The sequence below is a fragment of the Ursus americanus genome, chromosome 6 (assembly GCF_024610735.1).
Source record: "Ursus americanus isolate L20-20 chromosome 6, mUrsAme1.1.p, whole genome shotgun sequence".
Classification (NCBI taxonomy): domain Eukaryota; kingdom Metazoa; phylum Chordata; class Mammalia; order Carnivora; family Ursidae; genus Ursus; species Ursus americanus.
The window spans coordinates 75,066,613-75,092,993 of record NC_142132.1 but is presented as its reverse complement, the minus strand read 5'-3'; the positions used below and the strand labels follow the sequence as shown (position 1 = coordinate 75,092,993).

General features: G+C 38.5%; 1 protein-coding gene across 1 annotated transcript in view; it reads right to left on the bottom strand.

Moving 5' to 3' along the window:
• The window catches only part of PCDH15 (protocadherin related 15), a 1,630,853-nt gene that overhangs the window by 300,030 nt on the left and 1,304,442 nt on the right, over nt 1-26,381 (bottom strand). The window contains exons 16-17 of the mRNA XM_087863140.1: nt 17,435-17,628; nt 4,116-4,248 (exon numbers count right to left, since the gene is read on the bottom strand). Of these exons, the coding sequence (XP_087719266.1) occupies nt 4,116-4,248; nt 17,435-17,628 (327 nt within the window). The remainder of the gene's footprint in view (nt 1-4,115; nt 4,249-17,434; nt 17,629-26,381) is intronic.

The window sequence follows — 26,381 nt, the reverse complement described above, 5'->3', positions numbered from 1 at the left end:
TTGCAGAGAGAGTCAAGCCCATGGGAATAGTATAGGCATGCGGGTGGTACAAGTAAGCATAAATGTTTAACCAGACTGCTTAGGTTTTCTGTCCTTTGTTTACAACTTCTGAGCACATTGAGCTTGGGAAAAGAATCATCTATTTTTGTGTGCGTGTGTGTGGCTCAGTTTCCCCATTTGTAAAATTACAATGGTAATAGCTCCAATTGCTTTGGGTTTTTATAAGAATCAAATGGGGAAAGATGTGGGTGCTGAAGTTTTTGTTTACTTATTTTATTTATATGAAAGTTAATAGACTGCATATATATTCATAGATTTTAATGTTCAAAGTCAATATTTTGAAAATATTGGCAGTCCCTTTCTAGGGAAAGTAAGACATCCCTGTTCCACTGACATCAGCTTTGCATTGTAACCTGTAGAGCCATTTGCCTACATGAAGATTATACATTCTTGACTTATTAATTCAGGAGTAGTCATATGAAATGCTTTGGCCAATGGGGGAAAAATATGGTAGTTATTCCATGCCTCACTTGGAGGTAACAATGAAGAACTGGGTTTTGTTTTGTTCTGCTGTGTTTCCTATGGCAAACATTGCCCTCAGGAGATCCCTTGTTCTAGACAGAGGCCACTTCATCAGCCGGGTTGTGGACTGAAGACTGAATACAGTATGGCACTGACTGGAATTCGGCAATATAAACCTAGCAATCCTAACTGATCTCAACTTGACAGTTAAAGGCGGAGTGTGCCTAATGAACACCCAGAAAATAAATAGCGTGTTTGCAAGAGACTGGAAGCTGGTGAGGAAACTGTTACTGGAAGCTATCATCATGGGAATTAGGGTTGGCAGTAAAAACTCGCTTAGCAAAATGGTTGCCTGCAATAACGTAGAAGGCAAGTGACAAACCAAAGAACCCACAGCTCTTGACATAAGAGTAGCCACGCAGTTAGTGCATGTCTCCCACACGAGGATCATGCATCCCTGAGGTATGGAGCTCAGCAGCAGCCTGTGCTTGGGTTTAGTGGATAAACCACGGGCAGTAGGGTTAGGTGTCACTTCCAGGAGAAGCATTAAGATCCAAATTGTGGCTTATTGTGCCTGTCTTTTCACTCTGTCAGAAGAACAACACTGCTCTGCATAGAAGCTGCCCCTTCATTCTGACGTGGGGCGAATGATGGAGGATGGAGGTGGAACTAATTCATGGTGGATATACAGTAGGAATGAGATATAACCCTTCTCAGTCACAAATTGTTGAAATTTTGAGTGTGTACAGACTATATCCTAGCTATCTGTAAAGGCAGGTGTCCCATTAAGTGCCACATGTGTTACCTATTATTATTTTTATATAAGCACCAGGGTAATGGTGATGGTATGAGGGGATTTCAAAATCTCAGAGGGACAAAGACGGACGAGGTTGATGAAGTTAACACATCCTAGTTACTTAAGTCCTTGAAGAAACCGGCTCCACATCAAGTGGTCAAGATTAACAACTAGCTGTGCAGGGAGTGAAAGGTACTGGTTTGTTGCACCTGCTAATTTCTGTAGCATAAATATGCCCACCATGGCTGATTTCAGACTACCAATGGACATGATGGGACAGTGGGGACAGCTGTGCACAGGGGATCCCATGATCCCATGATCCCAGTGCAAAGCTGGGGCACACACCTCGAGTAGGTTTCACTGGCAAGTGGGGGTGATGCACAATCATGCTTTGGAGAAAGATCTGACCAACTCTGGAAGAAAAAAAACGCCACCTAATGCCAAACCTGCTCAGCACAGGAAGTTTGGAAAAGCAGAGCTGTGGTTCACATTCTCCTCTACTGAATGCCATGGATACAGGAGGCAGTCAGGACAGCCTTAATAAGCTGAGAAAAATCACAGCCTCCCCAGCAGTTCTGAGACAGAATGAAAGGAAAATACTTAGAAGGGGAAGGGGAAGAGGAGAAATAAGGATTGTTTTCTGAGAAGAAACCTCTTTGATCTCAGTCAAAACAGATCATTCTGAAACCAGGCTGCTGTTACTTTTGAAAATATATTTCTCCACAAATCCTGTCTTTCTAAATTGAGCAGTGAGTCAGCAGTGGGCAGTGCAGCGTGTGAAAGAGAGGAGGACAGAGCCAGAAGAACCACTGATGTGTTCTGTTATTAGAAGTCTCCGGGAGAGTAATTTGGTAGAAGCTTTTCAGCTTTTAGGTCACTAGTTTAAATTCAATCTCAGTTGATCAGGAGCAAAAGGGAATGGCTGGTGGCTTATGAAAAAAGCCTTGATGATGACACCCTCATTCTTTCCCATAGAGACTGCCACTGCAATTGGCACCCTTTCTTTTGCTCCTACCAGAAGCAGAAAGGGTGACTAGAAATGTCATTTCATGTATTTGCTCAGTTTTTGCAGTAGAGAAATTTGAGATGTGAAAAAGACCAATTCCTTTCCATCTTCAACTCACAGGTAGAGTTATTCTCCCATAATATGGTTCATGGACCTTTCTGGGATTTATTGAAATGAGACCTAGGGCCATCTTATAAGTAAGATTATGTTACCTCATAGAAAGTTAAATCGTATAAAGGCACATTCTGAAGGAATATTTAAACGTAAAACGTGTAAAGTTTCTTAGCCTGAATCTCATAAATCTAGAATTTATTTTCTTTTTCTTCTCGTTTACACAAATAAATCTGTGTGTGTGTGTGTGTGTGTGAGAGAGAGAGAGAGAGAGAGAGATTTTCATTATTCCATTAAATGCACTTGTCTTCATACTTGGTTTTCAGAGACTATGGGGTTCTTTTATTTCGTCCATGAAAATACTCCAAATTTCCTTGTTGCTAAGATGTCTACCTTCACATAATTTTATTTCCCACATGTTTTAATAGTGAATGAACCACAGAAGCAAAGTCTCTGTAGTTACCTGGGGAAAAGCAACCAAATAGATATTAGAGCAGAGGCACAGAGAATTATCTGGTATTGCCAAAGTTCTGGCAGCCTCGGGTACTAAGAGGGATCTAAGAGAATGAACCTTGTTTTGGAAATGATGAAAATTCAGTCAACTGATCTAGGCCCCAGTTACTTTCCACGGGGTTCACTTTCCACGTCTGGACCATGAGGCTGATGTGTCTCATTACTTTCACATCCTTTCCAGCTCAAACATTTGTTGGCAATCACCACTTTTACCTCATCAGGCTTTGGGTAAGAGCATGTCTGCATTCAAACGGGAGGTGGGCAAGATGTAACTAGGCCTTGTGTCACCTCCTTTGGTGGTAAAGATTGATGCTGGGATTTTCCTGAAGTGTCACATGCACATCTATCTGTCCTACCCTTCAAGGCCAGCTTCCCGAACTCTTGTTAGCGAGCTCAGCTATTCCCGTGTAACACCACCAGAAGTTCAGTCCCCTGTCCTCTGAGCATCCACAGGTAAAGTGATGTGTCGTGTGATGATTCTTAGAGTGAGGGACAGTGATCAACACCACATGAAGCCCAACTAGTAGGTTCAGTTAAAGATACAACCATTTCTGGCCAAATGTGCTTCAGTCAGCAATGTATAAACAGTGAAAACCAAGCAATCATCCAGCAAGTAACTCATATGCCCATGAATCTGGATCTGCAAATGGAAATATCAGCAAAACCTCCTCCCTTCACCTAAATGAATAAATGAGGCCCAGCAACTACGAGATTTGCCCATGGCCACAGAATGAAGTTGTCTGCCTCAGGACTAGAATGCCTACTGTCAGTCTGTGAACCCAAGCTATTTTCTCTATACCACACTGCAGCAAAACTAAATCCTGCTGGGCAAAGGAATTTGAGACAGAACATAATAGTCAGCTGCAGACTCTTTGGGTGCAAAGTACAAAATATTCAAGTGCATGTTTCCAATCCCTTCATTCTGTCTTGTAATGATTGCAACTAATCCCTACCAGCTAACTTTAGTCCTTCAGTTGTGGCAATCAATAAAACAGATTAGCCGAGGAAACTCTCCAACCATATTACCCCCATTTTCCTTTCCAGATGGAATTTTCCTATACCAGAGTGCAAGCAGACATGTGAATCTCCCCCCCCCCCCACAAATACAGACCCATCAGCCTTCAAGGTTGTCTCCATAGAGCTTTCTGTATATAACAAGAAGCATACCTGTAGATTTAATAAAACAGCACCAATCCTCATGGCTTCACTGATTTCAAGGGTGTACATCAACTGTGGGAAGCGGGGAGGGCTTTGATTATTTGGAGGAAGCACTTCAATGTATACCGTGCAGATGGAGTGCCTGCAGAGAAGGAGAACAGAACAAGATGGGTAAAAATCTACCTCACCTTTAATGACAGACTGCAGTCCGCGTTCAGCTGTTGGGCTTCCAGGAGAGGACATTTTGAATTTTTAGAGAAAACAATAAAACAATTCAGAATGAAAGGATGGCAAAATAAAAGTTACCACTGAAACATCACGTTTCTACGAAATTATCCTAGTAAAAAGAAAGGAAATGCCCAGGGTACCCATTTTTCCTGCTTAGATTAATAGTGTGAATTAAAACAGAATAGCTATACAAATAAAGCTAATAAATTAACAGGAGCCTTGACTCCTGACTTTCCTTTTTAATGTCTTTCTAATAACAAAAAGCATTCTATAAATATCTAGTAATATGAGCTGTCCTTGGGGGTCTCTTCCCATTAAACCAGCAGAGGGATTATTGATTACAATAACACACAAAACAAAATACGGGCTGTGTTTTCTTAGTTTTCTTGCTGACATCAATGGCTTCATGTAAATGCATGTCAAGAGTCAGGCTCATAAAGTAATCGTTGTGTGAACTAGTTGCAAACAAAACTAAAGGTGTTTTTAAGTCTTCTTTGAAGAATATACTATGAAAAGCTATACATTAGATTTAATGAAAGTCTTACATCAATCGGGAATTTTTCTGAAGGACAAGACGACATTCTGTTACTATAAAGACAAAAATATAAGCACTGACATAATCAAATTTTTTGATATCTCTAAACTCTGAAATTTCTTTGCTCAACAAAAGCTACAGAAGCAAGATGTTCAAGGCTTATACAGAAGTAGTGCTGGCTAAAATTATAGTAATGAGAAAGTTAGTCGTCTCCCATCTGGAAGAAGATGCCACCACTAATGTTTGACTACAATTAGCGTCTGTCCTAAGGAACACATAACCACTGCCGAAGTTACATGCTTTAAACTTCTTTTAACAAAATCACCACTTTTCACTAAAAACACATTTGATGTCATTTCTATTTGGGGGCTAGAATTTTCTTAAAGTAGCCCAAAGTTCTTCTGGGGGACCTGGGTGGCTCAGTCAATTAAGCATCCAACTCTTGACTTCATCTCAGGTCACGATCTCAGGGTCATGAGATCAAGCTCCGTGTTGGGCTCCACGCTGAGCATGGACCCAGCTTAAGACTCTCTCTCTCCCTTTGCCCCTCCCCACCAGTTTGCCCACTCACTGTTGCTCTCTCTTTAAAGCCAAAGTTCTTTTTATTAATTGCTTCAATTAAAATACATGGCCACCAAAAATGTTTTTCTGATATTATTATGCTAAAAGAGACTACGTTTTGAAAAGCTTTGCAGAGAAATACAGATCATAGGCACTGCAAATTTCAGGTTATCATCTTATAATATGCCTAAGTCCAAATTGTTCCCGGACACATGCTCAATAGATGAGATACCTACAGAATATAAGCACGTCTAAAATGTTGCAGTGAATTAAAAAAAATCACACTTAACATTTATCACAACATTGTTCCAAAATTATCTTTTTAAATTAAAATCTCTTTTATAATCAGTTTTTATATTTATAATCAAAGTACCTGTATTTATTCTCGCCTCTGAATTTATCACTTTATTGTTAAAATCTGTCAATAAAATGAATCAAATTCTAATTGTTTTCTTTTCAAAATACATATATTTTTTTACAACTGAGATTTTAATAGTAAGCTTCTTTTTAAGATTTGATTCATTTATTAGTCAGCGAGAGAGAGAGAGAAGGAAAGAGAGAGAGAGGGGAGAGGCAGGCAGAGGGAGAAACAGGCTCCCCGCTGAGTGAGGAGCCTCATGGGGGACTTGATCCCAGGACCCTGACATCATGACCTGAGCCAAAGGCAGACGCTTAACCGACTGAGCCACCCAGGCGTCCCTAAGAGTAAAATGTTTACATTAGGTTAAAATGGTTGATGAAATGTTACTTATAAGCTTATAGGTATTATCTTAGGGCCAGATGCAAAAGAAAACACAGCAGGAAGAAAAAGTTACAAAATTTAATGTGCATTACGGAGCCCCACTTTTCATTTTGAAATGGACCCGTAGGAGAGGGAAGGGAAGAATGAAGGGGGGTAAACAGAAGGGGGAATGAACCATGAGAGACTGTGGACTCTGGGAAACAAACTGAGGGTTTCATAAGGGGGAGGGGTTGGGATAGGCCGGTGATGGGTGTTAAGGAGGGCACATATTGCATGGTGCACTGGGTGTTATACGCAAATAATAAATCATGGAACACTACATTAGAAACTAAGGATATACCGTATGGTGACTAACATAACAGAATAAAAAATTATTAAAAAAAAATGAAATGGACCCATTATCTTCCCAGGTGGTGACCTGGCTCCAACAGCATCCCCGGGATACATACTCTCCCTGATATTACCCTTAGGACCCAGGCTTCTTTTAGCGTCTGTTATTCATCAAGTCATTTAAACATTTTACAAGTCTGTCCCTTTTTCCGGCCAGCACATTGTCTGTGCATAAGAAGTCCTATAATATCTGTCCTCTGCCATGTTGGTAATAACCCTGGCTGAGGGATGTTGTTGAGGACAGGATTTGTAACCACACCTTCCTGAGTTAGAATTTGGATGTGGACCACTGTGTAATCCTGGGCAAATTGTTTCAGTTTTACCACTGACATCTAAAAAATGAGAGTAATACTAACATCTCGGTTTAGCAGAAGGGTTAAATAAGATTAATAAATCGGTGTGTCTGTAGATTGTGTATACATATGTATCTGTATGCACATACAAAAACATATTTATCCATTATTATTGATAACTGTTCAAAATAAAGACTCTTATTCTATTCTTAAGGAGTGGGGTAAATAAGCTTGCATATACCTTATTAATTTCCCTTATAACTTTTTTAAACATTTTAATTGCATCCTTCCCCTTTTCTAGGCTAAATACCTAAAGGCATCATACACCTGGTCACCTCCCCAAAGTGGGGTGTGGTAGTGTCAGTGTAGGGACATATTAGATCAGAATCTTCCGGTATGGGACAGAAGACTCTGCATTTTCTATGGATATACAATATCCTTACACACACTAGATTTAGAAGACCACTGTCCCGGGAGCTCTAGGCAGAAAAACATGTAGGCTTACCTGCTTTTTAAGTTTGTAGCCTGGGGCTTCCTCTATAAACTGACCTAGTGCTCACCTTGGTAACCCTGGAGGTAAGAGATTCTTTCACTAATGAACATTTTTTTTTTTTTTGACCTAGAACAGACTTGTACTCCAGATTCAAAGTTTTCTTTCAAAAAGTTAGGCCTTTCCTGCTTTTGGCTTTTTTTTTTTTTTTTTTTTTTTTTTTTTTTTTTTTTTTTACAGCTTCAGCTTACTGGTCTGGAATACTTGAAGTCTTTACCAGAATACGAGGCTCTTTGCGCTCATGAGAGTATGGTTTACACTGAACTGATTATGCTTTGTGTGTTTCCTTAGTCTTCCCCCTTTGACTGTTTTCCCACAAGAGGGCTAAACTGTTACATCCCCAATACCACAGGAAGGGACTAAACTGTTACATCCACAATACCGGAGGAAGTACCTCTACACCCAAAGAGGCTGGTGTATCTGCTAGGAGGGAAGACAACTTTAAAATGCAAAATAAAGAAGCCAGGCAGAGGACAGACAGAACAGCAGCTGGTCCAACACCAGCTTCTCCTACATCCAACCTTATTCCTTCCCTTCCTCTGCTCCTTCCCAGAATAATTCAAATGCTAAAATTGCTAATTACATATGTTTCTTGGATCTTGGAGTTGTTTGAGAAAGATCAAGTTTCAAGGTCTAGATTTTTCCTCTTCAACTTCCTGGCTCTTCCTATAATGTATTTAAATAACCACCAGATTTCTGAGGGTTAGTGCCTTTTAAAATGCTATCTCCTTTTTATCCCTGATGTCAACATTGTGTCAGAGTTAGCTTTCCTGAAACTAATACCAATAGTATTCATAATAAAATGATACCATTAATGTAATAAATACTAGTAATTCAACAGCAAGAGTTAAGCACAGAATAAAACAGGACAGTCATTAGATAAATAATAATGTTTCTATTTTATGTGAACATTTTGTATTAACATTTTATAGCTAGTCTTAAATGCATAAAATCGAGCAGTTATACAATACAAATTTTATTTTTGTAATATAGCCAGTATGATGTAGATAAATCTTTATTTCTAAAAAAAAAAAAAAAGGAAAATCATAAAGCTTTACCTTTCTCATTTGGTAATGAAGTCAAAGTAGAACCCAAGGGCTGATGTACTTTCTCAGGTAATCTTATGATTTTAAAAGACCCTAGAAGCCATCTAATTTAACTCTCTCATTTTACAAAAGAGGATTAGAAAATCAGAAAGATTAAGTGACTGAATCAAGGTTAAAAAGTTAATTAGGAACGGAAGATAAACTAATAGACAAGGCTTCTAAATTCAAAGTCATTCCACCCTTTCTCCCCCCATCCTACAAGAACAAATTTGGGAAGTAAATTGGAGATTTTTGACTTATCTGATACTATGGATGTAGTATGAAGCATTCGTAATGAAGGATGCTACCTTACAAGAAATCACAAATTGGTTCAAATCTTGGGCTAAGGTATGCTATCACAATTAATTTTAATTATACCATGAATGAGACTTCTTAGTTTTGTTTGTTTTGTTTTTTTTGTAAGACCAAAATAGAATTTGAATATAGAAGAGGTTGGGAAGACAGACTTCAGAGGCTTTCACCTTGCAGAACTATTTCAAAAGATAAAAAGTCCGTTTGTTTTGATACTGCAATAGTACTCAGTACTAATGAGATGATGTTGCTGGAGTGTTGGCTATACAATGTGTATTGTAATATTCTATTGATTCCATGCTACGGGTATTTATTTGTCACTTTACTTCTCTACCTTGCTTCTCAGGTGGAAGTGTGTATATTGTTTCCCTAGTAGACTTAACACAGAAATTGCCTCCCTTTTCCTTTGTCTCCCACCAACACTGTGCTAGAAAAGCTATATTTACAGTTCAATGTTCCCAGGTTCTATTTTACTATTTTGGAAGTACATATAGGAAAAGTATAGGAGCAAAGATTTCAGATTTAAAACCGAGGCAGGATGTCAGAGGAACTTCTCAGGGGATGTTGCGGGACAGAGTTTTTTTTTTTTTTTTTTTTATTTAGAGAGAGAGCCAGCGAGAGAGGGAACACAAGCAGGGGGAGCGGGAGAGGAAGAAGCAGGCTCCTAGTGGAGGAGCCCGATGTGGGGCTCGATCCCAGAACTCTGGGATCACGCCCTGAGCCGAAGGCAGACGCTGAGCCACCCAGGCACCACAGGGACAGAGTTTTAAGATGCAAGATGGATTTAGGTTTAAAGACCACAGGACATTCCACACAGGGGAAAACACATGTGCAAATTCACAGGGCAATAAATAAAACTGTAAGCTTTGTAGCACTACAGAGAAGGGTTTAAATAGGGAAATGGTAAGAGTTAAGACCTGAGAGGCAGACAAACGTCGAGATCATGTAGGGATTCATGTGCTATACTTACTAATTTAAGCTTCATCTGACAACAATGGGGACTGGTAGATAGACTGCAAGCATGTTAGTGATATGCTCACATGTGCCAAGTAATGCATATTCTCACAACACACCATTCTTCATCAAGTCTCTGGGTCTTTGCTTTTATTGCTCTATTTGGATATCCCATTATCATTCCTGTCGAAGTTGATCTGTGCTTGTAATTACCTACCATTGCCTGTCCAGTCTTACCTGTGCCTCACCTCCATATGAATACTCTGAGGTCAGAGATCTCATCTTACTTGTCTTATATTTCCAGGGCTTCCCCAAGAGGCTAAAAATTGTGAGAACTCAGTAAATTTTTGTTAAAATGAGTACTCCTATTTTCTATTCTTAATGTTAAATATATCTTGTTGTTATTTAAAAGAATAAAATTAATGATAAGAATGATTTTGAGAATGAACTATTTAACCTTGTGTTAATTAGATAGAACCTTGGATTCCAAGGAAAAAAATTGGGAATCAAGAAAATATGCCATGCTATGCACCAATCATTTTATTGTAATTATATTATAAGATATTTGGGGACAGGTCTGTCCTTCATTCTGTGTCTTTATGAATACCTTATAGTAGTACTTTATTCATATTGAAATTAAATAAATATTAATTCAATTCAATTCAATAAGTATAAGAAGACTTACATAAACCAATAGACGAATTACTATCTTCGAATGCAGTTACTTTTTAAAACTTTTGGTTTTTATCTGTCCTCTTGTACTTATGAGAAACTCAACAAAACAGAACAAAGACTACAGACTTGCTCTTCTTACTCTCTGAATCTTTAGCAAGTTTTCTTAGTTAGAATAACAAATTCAAAAATAGTTAATTCATATAGGCCTTATTTTGTTATTTAAATTTATGAATTAAGATCTCTAATCTGAAAAAAGAATAAAATGGAAAATTGCCATTTTTTTTAATGTTATGATTCAAGTAGGTTTACATATCACTGTTGCTGGCTGGGTCAATTTGTAAATATATCAAGGTCTGTACTTCCATGCTGATAATTTTCAAGTACCCTCTTCCTTTCAAAGGAAATACTGAAAGCAAGACCTCACAACTCTTTGGTTCATTCATCAAGTCAATGTGAAAGCTTAATTTTCCTCCAGAAAATAGCAAATGTATTATCCTAGAGGGAACATGACATTATCCCAGCAGGGAGAAAGGATGTATTCAGATTTTATTCTCTGTAGGTCCCATTTGATATTTGACCAAACATTATAAGGTGCTCTTTTAGTGTCCAGACCATTGTCCATAAGGAAAACAATGAGGCCAGGTCAACTAAATGCTTAATGTCACCAAAACCACCTGTGTATTCAGAATCTGAAGCTGGCATTTTGTTTCCTGGAGTTGAATAAGATTTTACTCCAATGAAATCTTTCATTGCACCCGATTATTATAGGCAGCAGCTTATTGAGACAAATCAGTGATATGACTTCCAAATGGGAACGAAGAAGTGGATTATAAAATCTCACTCTTAAGTTATAAAATAGTTAAAAAGTCATCAGTCATATTATACAAGTATATATATATTTTACAGGATCTACATAGCATAGGACTATACTCAATGAAATAAAAAGTCATAAAATAAATTGATGACTATTAAGGGACTTTAATAAAAGTTTAAATGGTAAAAACAAAAAGTGCCTTAATTCTTAAAATTCACATTATTAGTACTGATATTAAGCAACTGAAGTGTTTTGTTTTGTTTTTTTCCCTCCAGAATAATCACGACAAAAGGTCATGGCTATGGAACAGAGTGGAAGATAAAGTCTAGAATCCAATAGTCCTAGGTGGGTGGGAGTGTGGGCGAAGGGCCATCTAGCCAAGTCAATTATCATCTTTCAGCCTCAGATGTCTGGTCTGCAAAAATAGAGTAATGCAAAAGTCACAGTGTTGTTGTTCAGATTAGAAGTTATGTATCAAGAGTAGGTTGCATGATTTCTACCGCATGCTAATTACACAGCACCAATCATGTTTAACTCCTCTTCGGAATAACCCAGTATGAATAAGGCTATACTTTAAATTCATTCAAACTTTGAATCTTACCTTAGGACAATATATAAAAGTATTCCGTGTGTCTTTTCAAGGAACAGCCCTTAACTATTTTCTCATGCTCAGACGTATACATCTATTTGCCTTTTGGGTATATGAACAGTGGCCAAATCCAACTAAATGAGTCCAAAATTCAGCTCATCTCCTCTACCCAAACCACGCACACCAACTTGACATCTCCACCCTGTCACCTTAGACAAAATATTCGCAGATTTTTTTTTTTTTTGACGATTCCATCTCTCCACCTTCCTAACACCCAATTCAAGCCTTTAGCCCCTGGATTTTTCCAGTGGTAGAGTCCTATGTCATCTCCCTGCCTTCAATGTTGTCCCCCTCAAATTCATCTCCCACAGGGACACCAGACGGATTCTCCAGAAACTAAACTCATCTCACTCAACTTCTAATTTAAAGTCCTTCACAAATACCTCCAGAGACTGGATAAAAAGTCCAAGCTTCTTAAAAAACAAATTAAATTTTCCATAAAATGACCCTTAACTCTCCTGCCCCTTCTCGAATGGGTTTACGCACTGGTAACACTGACTAGACTGGTAATTACCCATAATGACCAAGCTCTTTCAGACCTCTCAGGCTGTGCAAATAATGTGACTTACTTTTTTCACCTGGTCAACCTTGACTCATTCTCTGAAAGTCATCTGCTTGGGAGGCCTTCTAAGTACTCCCTTATTATAACGAGTGCCCTCCTCGATGCCCCAGGAAGCAGAGAAATTGGCTCAATCATACACTTACCATGATGAACTGAATTCAATTATTTATAGTCCTACTTTCCACGCTGTATTGTAATTTTTTTGGCCTGCACACGACGGCATTCTGTTTATCTTTGTATTTCCATGACACAGTAAGTGGTGGTTGTATAATAAATGGTTGGTTGGACGGAACAGAAAATCTTACTCTCACTGACACCTTTTTTTTTTTTAACTTATTAGTGACAAAATTAGACAGAATTGGTGTATACTATGAAAGAAGGCAGAACAATTTCAAATTTGCCTTTTTGTTTCATGGGCTCTTTAAAGTTATTTGAATTTTATATTACACTGTCTCCTTTTCTAATTCATCTGCTTAAAAAAACAGGAAAAAAAAGATGTTTGTTAAGAATTTAGGAAAACAATAAAAACGGATAACTTTTAAGCACCTAGGGCATTCCAGGAATTGTTTGGGCTTCTGTAGACACAAGAGACAACGGAACCGCAGTAATTCTTGTCCTTGTGAACTAAAATTCCAGTGGGGGAGGAAGCAAGGCAGACCATCAACTTCATACCCTACCTAAAGGTCCGTAATAGCCTATCCCAGGGCGATAAGTGCAGTGGATAAAAAGCGGCATAGAAGTATGGAAAGGCTGTTGCAGCTGTAAATACTTTGTCTGAAAAAACTTTGCAAAGAAAGTGATGGTTGAGTAGGGGCCAGAAGGACCAGACAAATGGAAAGAGGAGCCATCCAGGCTGAGAGGGGAAGGTCATATTCGAGGTCAGAAGGTAGCTGCCAGCCTCAGGGATGAGCAGAGGCAGGGTGATGGCTGGAGTGGAGAAGCATGGTGGAGCAGGAGATGATGTCCCACAGAGTAGGTGACACTAGGGAACGTCCTCTGGCTGGTGGCCGCTGGCAATGTGTGCTGGGCTCCCCTGGTCTTTTTAATGAGTTTGCCTTTTACTTCGGGTCAGATGTGAGACCCCAAAGAGAGCTTGAGCAAAAAGAAAGTGTGTTTCCTGTGTTGCTAGAATCTCTCAGGCCCCTGAACAGAGAAGGGATGGGAGGTGCATTGGCAGAAGCTTACGGAGAAGAGGTTTCAACAGCTGGGATCAGAGAGACGTGTGGCGCGAACCGGGATGTCAGTAACAAGAGCAGAGGATTGTCCGTCTGTGTTTGTTTTTAGGGTAGAACTTAGAGGTGTTGCTCAAGATGGCATCTGAGTTTGAGAGAAAGGAATGCACTGAGGCTGGATCCAGGGGTGTTTGGTCAGAGCAGCTGCACGACTGACCATAAGATGCCAAGTAACAGGGGCACCTGGGTGGCGCAGTCGTTAAGTGTCTGCCTTCGGCTCAGGGCGTGATCCCGGCGTTCTGGGATCGAGCCCCACATCAGGCTCCTCTGCTAGGAGCCTGCTTCTTCCTCTCCCACTCCCCCTGCTTGTGTTCCCTCTCTCGCTGGCTGTCTCTGTCAAATAAATAAATAAAATCTTAAAAAAAAAAAAAAAAAAAAGAAGATGCCAAGTAACAGATGATACTGAAGGAATGTTGGACAGTTGGGAACCAGATCCCACTGGAGCGACCTGCGGGTCTGGAAGTGACCATGTGGAAAGGAGGTTAGAGGTTAGGCTGGAAGAGCAGACAATGGGGAAGGGGCTGCCATCTGTAGATGGAGGAGCAGACAAGATGAGACTCAACAGGACAACACAAGAAAGGAGAAGGAGGGGCAGTCCACCGATATCCGTGAGGAGCAGGGAATCCCCCTATGACATCTCCATGATTGAAGAAAAGAGAGATGCAGAGTGTGGTGTGGGGCTTTGGCGTGTGCTCTGGGGGATGGCTCAATGGGGAATGACGCCTCTCACTGGCTGTGTTATGGTCCTCCTGTCAAATTGCTTGGCCCTCTTGTAGTTTTGGGTAGGGGAGCTCTGAAAACTTTATTGCCTCCATAACGTTGATCTCTTTAAAATTTATTACTCTTTGGGATCAGTTTTGATAAGCTGTATCTTCTTGAAAAATTATCCATTTCACTCATCTTTTCAAATTTTACATATATTAAAGCAAAGGTATCTCTTATGATTCTTTTAATTTCCTCTATTTTCTGTAGTATTTCCTTCTTAGAATTTATTATTGAAATTTATCCCTTTTTTAAAAACACATTTATTTATTTATCTTAGAGAGAGATAAAGAGAGAGCATGGATGGGGAGGGGCAGAGAGAGGGAGAGAGAGAGAAAGAGAGAGAATCTCAAGCAGATTCCCTGCTGAGCACAGAGCCCAAAGTGGGGCTTAATCTCATAACCCTGAGATCATTACCTGAGCCAAAACCAAGAATCAGACACTTAACAGACTGCACCACTTGGGTGCCCCTCTCCCTTTTTTTGATTAAATGTGGTGGTGGCTTATCTATTTGATTATGTTTCATATTTTTTATCTCTTTTTTTCAGAGAACAAAATTTGGATTTATATACTGGTTTTAGAGATCTTTACCACTCATTCACACTTGCTATTACAATTGTTAATTCTTTCTTACATCTTTTGTGGTTTTTAATTCTTTTATGAGATATCAGAACAGCTGTATGGAATCTTCATAAAAATTTCTCAAAAAGAGAACAGACTAATTTCACTAAATAAAGTAACAAACATAATCTAGCATTTTAATTCAAGAATAAAACATCACAGCCTAGCGGGATTCATACTAAGAATGCAAAATAGATTTATTTAGGAACCGTATCAAGATCAGTCATTATATGATTAGCTCAAGAACAAAAGTCACTACTGTCTTCATAGATGATGGGCATATATCTTCTTATTTTAAAAAGCCAATAAAATGGGAATAAACACTTTCTTAACATAATTTAAAAGATTTTTTAAAAAATCATCAATATAATGGGGACATCTGGCAGACATTCCTACTTGAGTTAAAAACAAGACGAGCGGGGATGCCTGGGTGGCTAAGTCAGTCAAGAGGCCAAGTCTTGGTTTTGGCTTAGGTTATGATCTCAGGGTCATGGGATCAAGCCCCATGTCAGGCTCCATGCTCAGCAGGGATTAGCCAATGAAATTAAAGGAAAGAAAATGGAAAGAAAGATACAAATTTTCATTATTTATACAATACATTCCTGGATAACACTGAAGAATTGATGAGAAAACTATAAAAATATAAAAGAATTAAATAAGAAAGTGGGTTAAAATTAATAAGAGATTATAGCTTTCACATATATAAATATCAATCAGATAGAACAAAGAGAAAAGAGTCTATGTACAATAACAGCAAAAGATAGGGAAACACAAACGAAGAAATGCACAGAACTCGTATAAAGAAAATATTTAAAAATAAAAATTCCTACAGGACACACGAGAAAGTATGGACAAATAGAAAGTTCTTGGATAGAACAATTTGACATCAAAAACACATAATTTAACCCTAGGTAATTAATTTATGAATTTAATGTGTTCCTAATAAAAATATGGTTAAAAAACCCACTGAACTACCTTATATATAGTCAAAAAATTAACATAAAGAGCAACCAAGACACTTTTAAAGAAAAGCAACATTGACATATTGACATATCAATAAAAGAGGGGCAGAGACTATGAACACAGACTTTACAGGAAAAGTAACAGACTTGGCTCATAAGCATAGAAAATGAACTTACTCTTAAGCAAATGGATAAAAAATAGATGTTATTTTTTACTTATCAGATTGGCAAAAATCCACGTGTTTGGTATGACACACAGCTGGGGAGACTGTAGAATTACCCACTCTCAGACTTTACAGTCGGAACTGTAACTTGTTATGAGCCCCATGGAACAAAATTTGGCAGTTATCACTGAAACTTATAATTGCATATGCCCTTTGGTAAATGAGAATTTAGAGTATTGAGGTATTTGCACATATTCAGATTATGCTTGTTCGGTGTTATTTATTTCTTCATTGTCAGTAAAAGAGAGACTGGAATTTGAAAGTCCATCGTATAACACATGCATGAAAGAATATTATGTAGCTGAGAAATGAGTTTTGAAGAAATTATTCAGTATTCATATTGAAAGAGCCCCAGGATATGTTGTAAAGGGACAAACCCAACAGGTGCAGGAATGAATTACTATTCATTCATATTTTCTTTAAATACATACTGAAAATCGGGAAACAAACAAGAAATTAATAAAAAAGACATCTCAGGTGGGGCACTAAATAAACACAGTTGTAATAGTGGGAAGTCTTTTGCTTTTCACTCTCTCATACCATCTATGTATCTATATATTTGAATATGCATAATGGGATACATATAGATATATTTTATAGGTAAATGATCAATTCTATAATAAATTCTATAGATAGAATATATAATGTATATATTTTTACATATGTGTATGCATTTATATATGTGTGTATGCACATATATTTGTGTATACTTTGTATATATAAAGAGAGGATATATACATATATATATATATACATATATATATATATATATATATGTACTTATATATGTTTAGACATTGAGAGGTGGCTTCAAACCTGAGATATTTCATGTCGCTGCTACATCTGTGATCTCTCACTGTCAGCAAACTTGCTTTTCAGCAATAAATTGGCTACCTGCTTCTGATATTTCCCAGTTCCCCCCTAGAACAGATATCTGCATCCCTCACATTTATGAAATCATAGTTACTTATTTTGTGGTTTAATCTTGTCTTTATTGTCCTTTCCCTACAACTTAACCAAGTTTAAGAACGTGCACTTCCTGAGAATCGGGCCCCTCGAATTTTCTGGACTAATTTAGGCGTGTACAGAATAAAAGTACACTTGCTGCGCTTCCTCAGTGTCAGGACACCGGTAACCGGGAGCTCAGAGAAGCAGCAGTGGCTGCACTGCGCCTTACCTTCTCTCCGCGGGAGGTGCATTATCCGAGGCCTGGACCGTGAGCGCATACGTGCGCCCCACCGTCAGCGCCACTCCCGGGGCGATGGTGATGAGCCCCGTTGTGTGGTTGATGATGAAGTCGCCCTGAGCCCCCACTAGGATTTCGTACGTGATCTCCCCGTTGGACCCTTCGTCCGCGTCCATGGCCGTGAGCTGGAACAGAAACCACATCGTCAGTCCTCCTGGGGCTCAGCTTTCCACCCCCTGTGCCCTTGCCCCCTCAAAAAAGGAGCTTGCTTTCAAAGACAAAATACAGGTGAAGAAAGAACTCTCAGCACATTCGCTCTTCTCTTGAAGCGTGGCTATGGTGCTCTGTTGCGGAAGCAATCCCAGCAGAAAGGATTTTTTTTTTCCCTTTTCTTATGAAAGTGATAAAAGTTTTGGATCTTGAAGACTGTCTTTATTTTAATTTACTAAAGGAAAGAAGAGGAAAGCTGTAACATCAAATCTAATATCACTATGGGAAAGTTAATTTTTTCCCCCTCTACCTTACTCTTCTGTTCTGGACACATAAACACATATTACTGTTCACCGAGACTGGAGAAAACCTAGTGGGTGAAGTCTGTTTTTATTACTGTCATCCTTCTTTCTGCTCTTGCTTTTTACATCCATAATGTTTTCCTTCCGTCTCTCAGAGAGTTTCTCGTCCTTGCGTCCTTTTTATTTCTACTTCGCTTTAGGAAATATCTTTATGATCTTGTTCACACTGACTTATAAAAGACAGAAAAGGCCTAGGGTATTATCTTTCAAAATCAAACAAATCCATCTCCGATTGTAGAATATCTCATTAAAAAATTAAACTGTCAAGCCCAAGAAATATTTTTTTTCTTTTGAGAAAAGGGAATGAATTCAGAGGCCCTTGATAACACTACATGCGCTTTCTTAAGGCTAATTTGTAGGTCCATTTTGAAGCCACATGTATCCAATAGTTAAAACTATTTTTGGGTCATTATGTGTGAGAAGAGAATGACCATTATTAATTCAATAAAGCAAAGTTAAGTTTAGAATGATTTAATGAGTTACATAAGGCTCCTTAAATGGCTGATAAATATAAATTTACTCCCGGGGGAAAGTAGATTCTAGTGGGAAATCTTACAATATGCATTTTACAAACATTCACAGAATTTTCTTTATTTTTTTTAAGATTTTATTTATTTATTTATTTGAGAGAGATTGAGAGAGAGAGAGCGAGCACACAAACAGGCAGAGAGAAAGGGATAAGCAGACTATCCACTGAGCAGGGAGCCTGACGCAGGTCTCAAACCCAGGACCCTGGGATCATGACCTGAACCAAAGGCAGACACAACCTACTGAGCCACCCAGGAGCCCCCAGACATTCACAGAATTTTCTCTTTTCCTCATTCCAAAAGTGATGGATGGGGATAAGAAAGGTGGCCTCATATAAGTTTATACATAACAGGAAAACAATTAAAAGTTTCCTGTTGAATAAATAAAATATTAAATAAGTAAACCTATAGAAAAAAATTTATTTACTAATATTTTATGTGTATTTCCAACCCCCAGTTTTCACTTCTATAAAGTACTAGTTCTTTATCATTCACAGATTCCTTTGGGTGACTCCTGGGTACTCTGGTGTACCTTCTTAGATCAAATGCAAGTGTACACATTTACCTTGAAACTTGAATTCAATTTCGAGAGTACCATGTTAATTAATGGCCCATTCAGATGTTCATGCTCACCATCCCGAGAAGATGTAAACAAAGTACCTTACACACACCATCACCCTCAAGGGGAGATACTGTGCATACTCTGTTTCTATGTTTAGTATCAACTGCATTCAGAATGATAATGTGCATAGAACTAGTAGCTACAAAAATAATTGAAAGGAAAGAAGGAAATTTGAGAGATTGGCATTTAGTTAGCTGAGATTAGGTATTTGGAGGTGGACAGATGTGGCTGCCAGCAGGAAACGCATTTCATAAAATGATTCGGGGACTTATAGGAGGATGACAGACATGGTCCTAAAGGCAAAGGAGAAGGAAACTATTTGCAGAAACAGAACAGATGAATGATGTATATTTATGGAGAATAAGTCAAGCAGACCAACTCAATTCTCTTTCACATGGGGTAAAATTAGAAAATTAAGAGTGGGGGGAGTAGCAGAGGAGATATCAATTTTGATTATAGTAAATCACTTAACATAATGTCTCAGGAAATCTTAATTAAAATTTAGCTCAAATTGGATTCAATATTAACATTCTTCCTGGGACTTAAATTGGCTAAAGGAATTTAATGATAAATGGCAATGCATCAAGTTAAGAACTGTTGAGGAGCATGCTTTGGGGATGTAGGTATTATGGCTGGCCTTATTTAACATTTTCATGAATGATATTGGAAGGGAGGATAAGCTGGATAATAATTAAATTGAGGAAGACACCCATCTGGGAGGTGCTATAAATACCAGAGAGTACTGCAAAGTGCAGGTGAGAAAAACAGTCCTCAGACTGCAGAGCCAGCCAACCACAGATGAGCTAATATATTCAGGGAACACCACTAGCTCCACAGAAACCAACAGCAGGTAGAGAGTGTAACAAATAAGCTAAAAATCAGTCCATGTTTAGTGATTTAAATAGCTTTACACTATTTTTCAGTCTTTTAGTACTAAATCAGAACACAGTGGGCTAAAAATCAACATAACTGAGTCCTCACACATGCAAACAAAACTTCGGTGAAGAAATTATTGGTGGTCCAAGATTCAATAAAGGGAACAGAGACACTGGCTGAATATCCAGAAAAATGGTAATATCCCTTGTGAGAGATGCAGAAACTAAACTCTGATGGGAATTTCATTCAGTTACGACCCAATGACTGTGACCAGTGGTCTCTGAGATGAAGGTATGTGAAACTGTTCCCAAGGCAGAGGGGATGTCTGCCCCTAAATCAAAGAGGATGGAGGAATGGTTGATGTTCATGGAGAAGCCAAAGTGCTGCTTATAAGTTACCAGAAAGTAGAATAAAATCTATGATTTGCAATTGTTTTCATAAATGGCAAGACAGTCTAAGTCGAACATCTATATATCTTTTTCTGCAGTGTACTACAGTCCTCTTCATAGAGCTGAACTTTACCCTCCCACAATCCCTTCCTCTCGCCATCCCCACATGCACATGTTTCAGACATCCTCAGCCACCCATCGCTCCCACAATAAATAAAAATAAAAGTGAATAAATAAATACAACATGTCTAGATCTGGCTGTGGTTTATTTCTCTCCTCAATCTCTTTCCTGGGTCTGAGAAATCGAAAAATAATGGCTTTACCTAAAAGGAAAAATGTAAAGATCGTTGGATCATAAACAGAAAAAAACAAACAAACAACTTAGATCGGAGTCTCATAAATGAAACAAGGATTCAATAAAAGTCACAGTTCATACAGAAGGAATCATCATGCTTAAACTATAACCAACTGCACATTGATTTTTTTTATATGAATGATGGCTAAGTCAACTGTGACTAAGCATGTCAACCCATTGGGATCCTGGGCTTTGCTTCTAGTAAGAGCCTCTTGTTTTCCTTGGAGAGATGTTCATCCCCTTCGTAGCCCATGCTTGGGTGGGGCTGGTCTTAGCTCCAACAATGGGAGTGAGATTCTGGCCTGGACTGTTTGGTTTAAGAATCGGCAAGTTATCCAAGTTGGTATAGTCAGGGTGACTCCTACAAGCACAGGAAAGTGTGGCTCTTAATTACCTGAGGGCTAGACTGGTCAACTTTTGCTCATCTTTATGTCTACATTGGTTCTTTCCAGGACTGAGGACCATGAGAAGAACACAATGCCAGGAAAAGGGGGAGAATATCATTGATGATACTGTTCCCACGTTTGCCCAAGACAAATTCACCACTGACCTTTTCTGATATATGAACCAAAAATGTACTGTTTTTTTTTTAAAGAAAAAGGTAGGTTAATTTTAAATTATGTCTCTTCAATGCTAGAATCCCAAATATTATAGGAAAAGAGTTATGATTAATGATTCTCCTTGGCTTGCTTTGTGACTATTTGTTCTTCTAGGCGTCCTGTATTTTGAAGTTTTGGTACGTGGTGTCATGTGGTCATTAATACATGAAATCATCCTTGATTTAGTGTATGATTATTCATCACAATGGCCAAAGCTCATGATATGGAAGTGGTAGAGTTACCCTTGTTTAGAAATCATGATTAGTTCCTTAGCAAGTAATAAAAAAATATGTATACACAGATAAATAACATATATATATATTCCCTGTAATAAAGCAGTTCTTTTTTAAACAAAGCTATTATCCAAATTAATAAATTAAGCAGTTTAAAAAAATATATATATTTCTTAGAAAGTCTTTCTCAATCTCTTTATTACTCATGTTAACTATCCAAACCAGGCAGAAAAAAAAAAAAATAGAACCATATGTGTAAGTTTGGTGATATTTAGTACAAGGTAAGGTCATAAATATTCATGTTTAGGTCTTTTTAAAATGAAGTTCAATTTGTAAAGTGAACTCTGAATTGATGACATGTGAAAATATGTAAATCTGAGTTTAGAAAAGCCTGGAAAATTCTGTATCCTTTCCACAAGAGTTATAGAAGTAAGCCAACTGAGACCACGTGATGATCATCATAACAGAATTAATTTCTAAACTTGATTTGGGGAAAATAATAATCTGGAGGAAAACATTCATTTCTAAATAATTAGTGAGAGCCTACCATGGTGCCAGGGACAATGCTAGAACCTGGGGGGTAAGTTAAAGTTGGTAAATAAAAGTGGGCTCCTCTTCTTCTCCTCTCCTCCTCCTTCTCTTCCTTCTCTTTCTCCTTGTTCTTCTTTCTTTATTTTTTTTAGAATGTACCATCAGAGGAGGAATGTTATTAATAACAAAGAAATCTATACTGACATGATGTGACAGGCACTACTGAAAATGAACATAAGCAGCAATGAGCGAGCTACAAGGTACGCATGTAAGTCCTCTGGTCTGGGTCGCATTTGGAGCTGGGAGTGAATGAAGAGCGACAGATCAAGGACCATGGATTATGCGCAGTTAGTGGTAAGGGAAAGGTATGTGAGGACAGGGGAATGGATTAGGCTCTGGGGGACGCCGAATGTGAGGATCCAGAAAGAGCAGCACAGGAAACAGAGTGACAAGGAGGAGGTGTCATGGAGGGTTTCAGGGGCTGGGACAACGCCTTGGAGACTCAGTGTGTGAAAACTGAATGCTGAATTTAGTAGTATTTGGTATTTTATGGATAGTAGTCTCTGCACTCTTTTTTTTCTCTTTATTTTTTGTTTTGAGAGCAGGCAATGCTGGAGAGAGTGCCCTAATTTTAGGGAAGAAGTTTTCGGAAAATAGCAGTGAATTCATTTAATGGTTCTTATTTATAATAAAAATTACAATAGAACTGTGCTTGTCTCCAAAAAATGGATTGAAATATTTCACACCTGACTTAGATAGCAAAATACATTTGAAGAAGGGGAAGTTTTGGTCCACAACGTAGACCCCGATTGAATAATGAAGAATGAGCCTCACTGTTTCCCGTGGTGCACATGGGCGACCATCTAGCCCACAGCCTTCTGCTGCTGATACAAACCTCACCATCTGAACCACTTGTTTCAATCCAGTGCTTTCTATTATGAAGGGAGATCAACTATTAACAGGGGTTTCTTTGTATTCTAACCCCACCTAGAGAGTAGAAAAGGTGAGCGATAGTGCTGTGGTGAATTCCTCAGGAAGAGTCACTGAGAAGACACTCTGCCCTTTCCAGAACTTTTCCAAAATAGTGTCTGAGTCTTCCTGATTCTTCCTTATTTTGATTTTCAGCTAAGGCAGAAAAGACTGCACTGTGCTTCCAGACATTCACTTCTTTTTCCTAGTACATCATGCTGACTCCTTTCATTTCGTATTTTGCATTTCATATAGATTTTTTTTTCTGTTTCTTTCTCGGTCTATTTATGAAACTATCAGAAGCGCAGTTCTTGAAGGCTTCTGCAATAAGTTGCAGGATGACGTTTTTGCTAAATGACTTGTGATATTGCAGTTCTCTTCAGACAGCACTTCCTTCGATTATTTTAATTCAACAGAACAAAGATTCAGTGCTCCACACACCTGTCATCCTATAATTTTTATTAGACATAGAGAGTATGAAATAAATATGAAATTTAGGGTCTTATAAAATGAATACATTTGCATAGTAGTCATATAAAGTTATATGGAACTTTCCTTTGATAAAAATAAACTACAATCTATGACTTATAATTGATTCATGAAAATATTCACTTAAATTATTTCAGTAAAAAGAAAAAAATATTTTCTTCCTGTTAATACAGTGCCTTTATTTTATTTCATTCATTGGTTTCCCTCCAATTCATCACAGGAATCCTTATTTTCAAAATTCTATCACTTCCTTTATACTATACATGTGGTCCCATCTCTACTCCTGACTGAAACTGCTCTTTGAAAGTGGAAAGAGGGGCATCGAGGAGGTAGGACTTTTGGTTCTGGTGGTGTGAGGAGGCTGGATAATTCTTTTCCCAAAAAGTAAAAATCTAAGCAAAATGTGGGTTATCTGGGTGGCTCAGTCGGTTGAGCATTGGACTCTTGATTTCAGTTCAGGTCATGATATCGGGGTCCTGTGATCCAGCCCCATGACATAGACTCTGCGCTCAGCACGGGGTCAGCTTGAGATTTTCTCTCTCTCTCTCTCTCTCTGCCCCTCTCCCCAGTCATGCTGTCTCTCTCTCTCTCAAATAAATAAATAATTTTAAAAAATTGAAGCAAAATGATCAAAAACACCATTTAGGCCTCTAAGAATCCATCGAAGGGGACAAATTCAGATATTATTCATAAAAAACTGTTGCAACATTAGGTAAGAAAAGCAGGAGTCAGTGGCCTTGTTTGGACATCACTGGACACCCTTGACCCCCCAAGTACACTTGACATAACGTTATAAAAGTAGGGTTGGCCACGAAAAGCAGCAGACTTGCTTTAAGAGAGGACAGACCGAGTTTGGTGTGGAGTTAATAAAAGAATCAAGCACAGTGGGAATTGAAAGCAGATCGACCTCAGCTCTGCCAATATGAGTTGTAGAGTTGTGGTCTCAGTTGCTGTAAGCAAACAAGCCAGAAATTCAGCAGAAAAAGACAGAAAATGAGAGCCCAATAGAAGGGCTGGGTAAGCTCTCCGCACATCTCTGAAACTACTCCCATGCATAGAGGAGATGTGGGGGCATGTCTATGCCTACAGGAAGTCCTGAGCCCCGCCTGAAATTCCTGCCCTCACCCCAACCCACATTCAAGTCAACGGGCAAAGGGGGCAAGAAACCTACGGGCTTAGGTGTTTGTGCAAATCACTGGCTGACATGAAGCCATACAGAAATGAAGAATCAAAGCAAAAATCATTAAGAGAAATAGGTTCAGCAGATGAAGTCCAGATATGTTATTTAAAAAAAGTCCTCAGATTCAATATCAAAATCCAGAGGTATCACAGTATAGTGCTAAAACAAACAGTAATTAAAAAATAAATCTAGAGACTGTTAAAGAAAAAATCATTCTGACACTTGCTAAAATGGTAAGGAAGGTATCGTTCAGGACCTTTGTGATAGGTGTCAGTACTATCACAACAGGAGGGAGAGAGGGGCTCAACTCAGCTCCAAGTGCAGTAAAGGCAGCTGAGGATTTACAGCCAATGAGCAGAGTGGATGGAAAATTATTAAGAGAAGACATTAAGGTAGGCGGCTTCTTGTTAAACCAACTTAACAGGATTTTCATGGAAGGCAGGCCAGGGTGATCAGACATCAGGGTAGGTGATGAGAAATTTTCAGGCAAATTGCCGAAAAACAAAGAATATGTTAAGAGCAGCAAAAATACTCATTTCATAAAAGGAAATGATGTATCATTCATGGATGACTTCTTACTACAAACAATAGAAGCCAGTAGGCATAGGAATGACATATTCTGAAGTACCGGGATGAAAAACAACCACCTATCGACCAGGGATAATATATCTGGTGAAAGAATCCTTCAAATTGAAGGTAAAATAAAGACATTCAATCTCTTTATATAATGCATCACATTAATAAAACAAAGCAAAACTACATGATAATCTCAATAAACACAGATAAAGCAGTTGATAAAACTGAATGTCTATTTATGAAAAACAAAGATTCAACAAACTAGAAATAGGGGGAAACTTCTTCAACCTGAAAAGACCATGAAGGGAAACTTCTTCAACTTGAAAAAACCATCTACAGAACAACCGACAGCTAGTGTTATACTTAACGATGAGGGTGAGTGCCTCTCCATCAGATCAGGAATGGGAAAAGGATGCTCTCAGCACTTACACTCTCCATTGTACTGGAGGTTTGAGAGTGCAACAAAGTACATAAAAGAACAACAACAGAAGGCATCGGGTTGGTAAGATGAAGTAAAACTATACTTATTTGAGGAAGATACAATTACCTATGTAGAAAATACAAAGTAATCTACAAGAAACTATAAGAACTAGCCAATGATTGCCAAGGCGAAACAAAATCGGTTGTACTCTTATATATTAGTGGTGAACAATCCAAAAATAAAAATATTTTCATCCAAAGTAGCCTAAAGAATGACAAAATAGGGCCCCTGGGTGGCACAGTCGTAAGCATCTGCCTTCAGCTCAGGGCGTGATCCCGGTGTTGTGGGATCGAGCCCCACATCCGACTCCTCCGCTATGAGCTTGCTTCTTCCTCTCCCACTCCCCCTGCTTGTGTTCCCTCTCTCGCTGGCTGTCTCTATCTCTGTTAAATAAATAAATAAAATCTTTTTTAAAAAATGACAAAATACCTAGGAATAAATTTAGCAAAATAGGTGCAAAATATACACACCAAAATCCACAACATTGCTGAGATAAATTTAAAAGCATGTTGGAAAGACAGTCCATGTTCATGGATTGA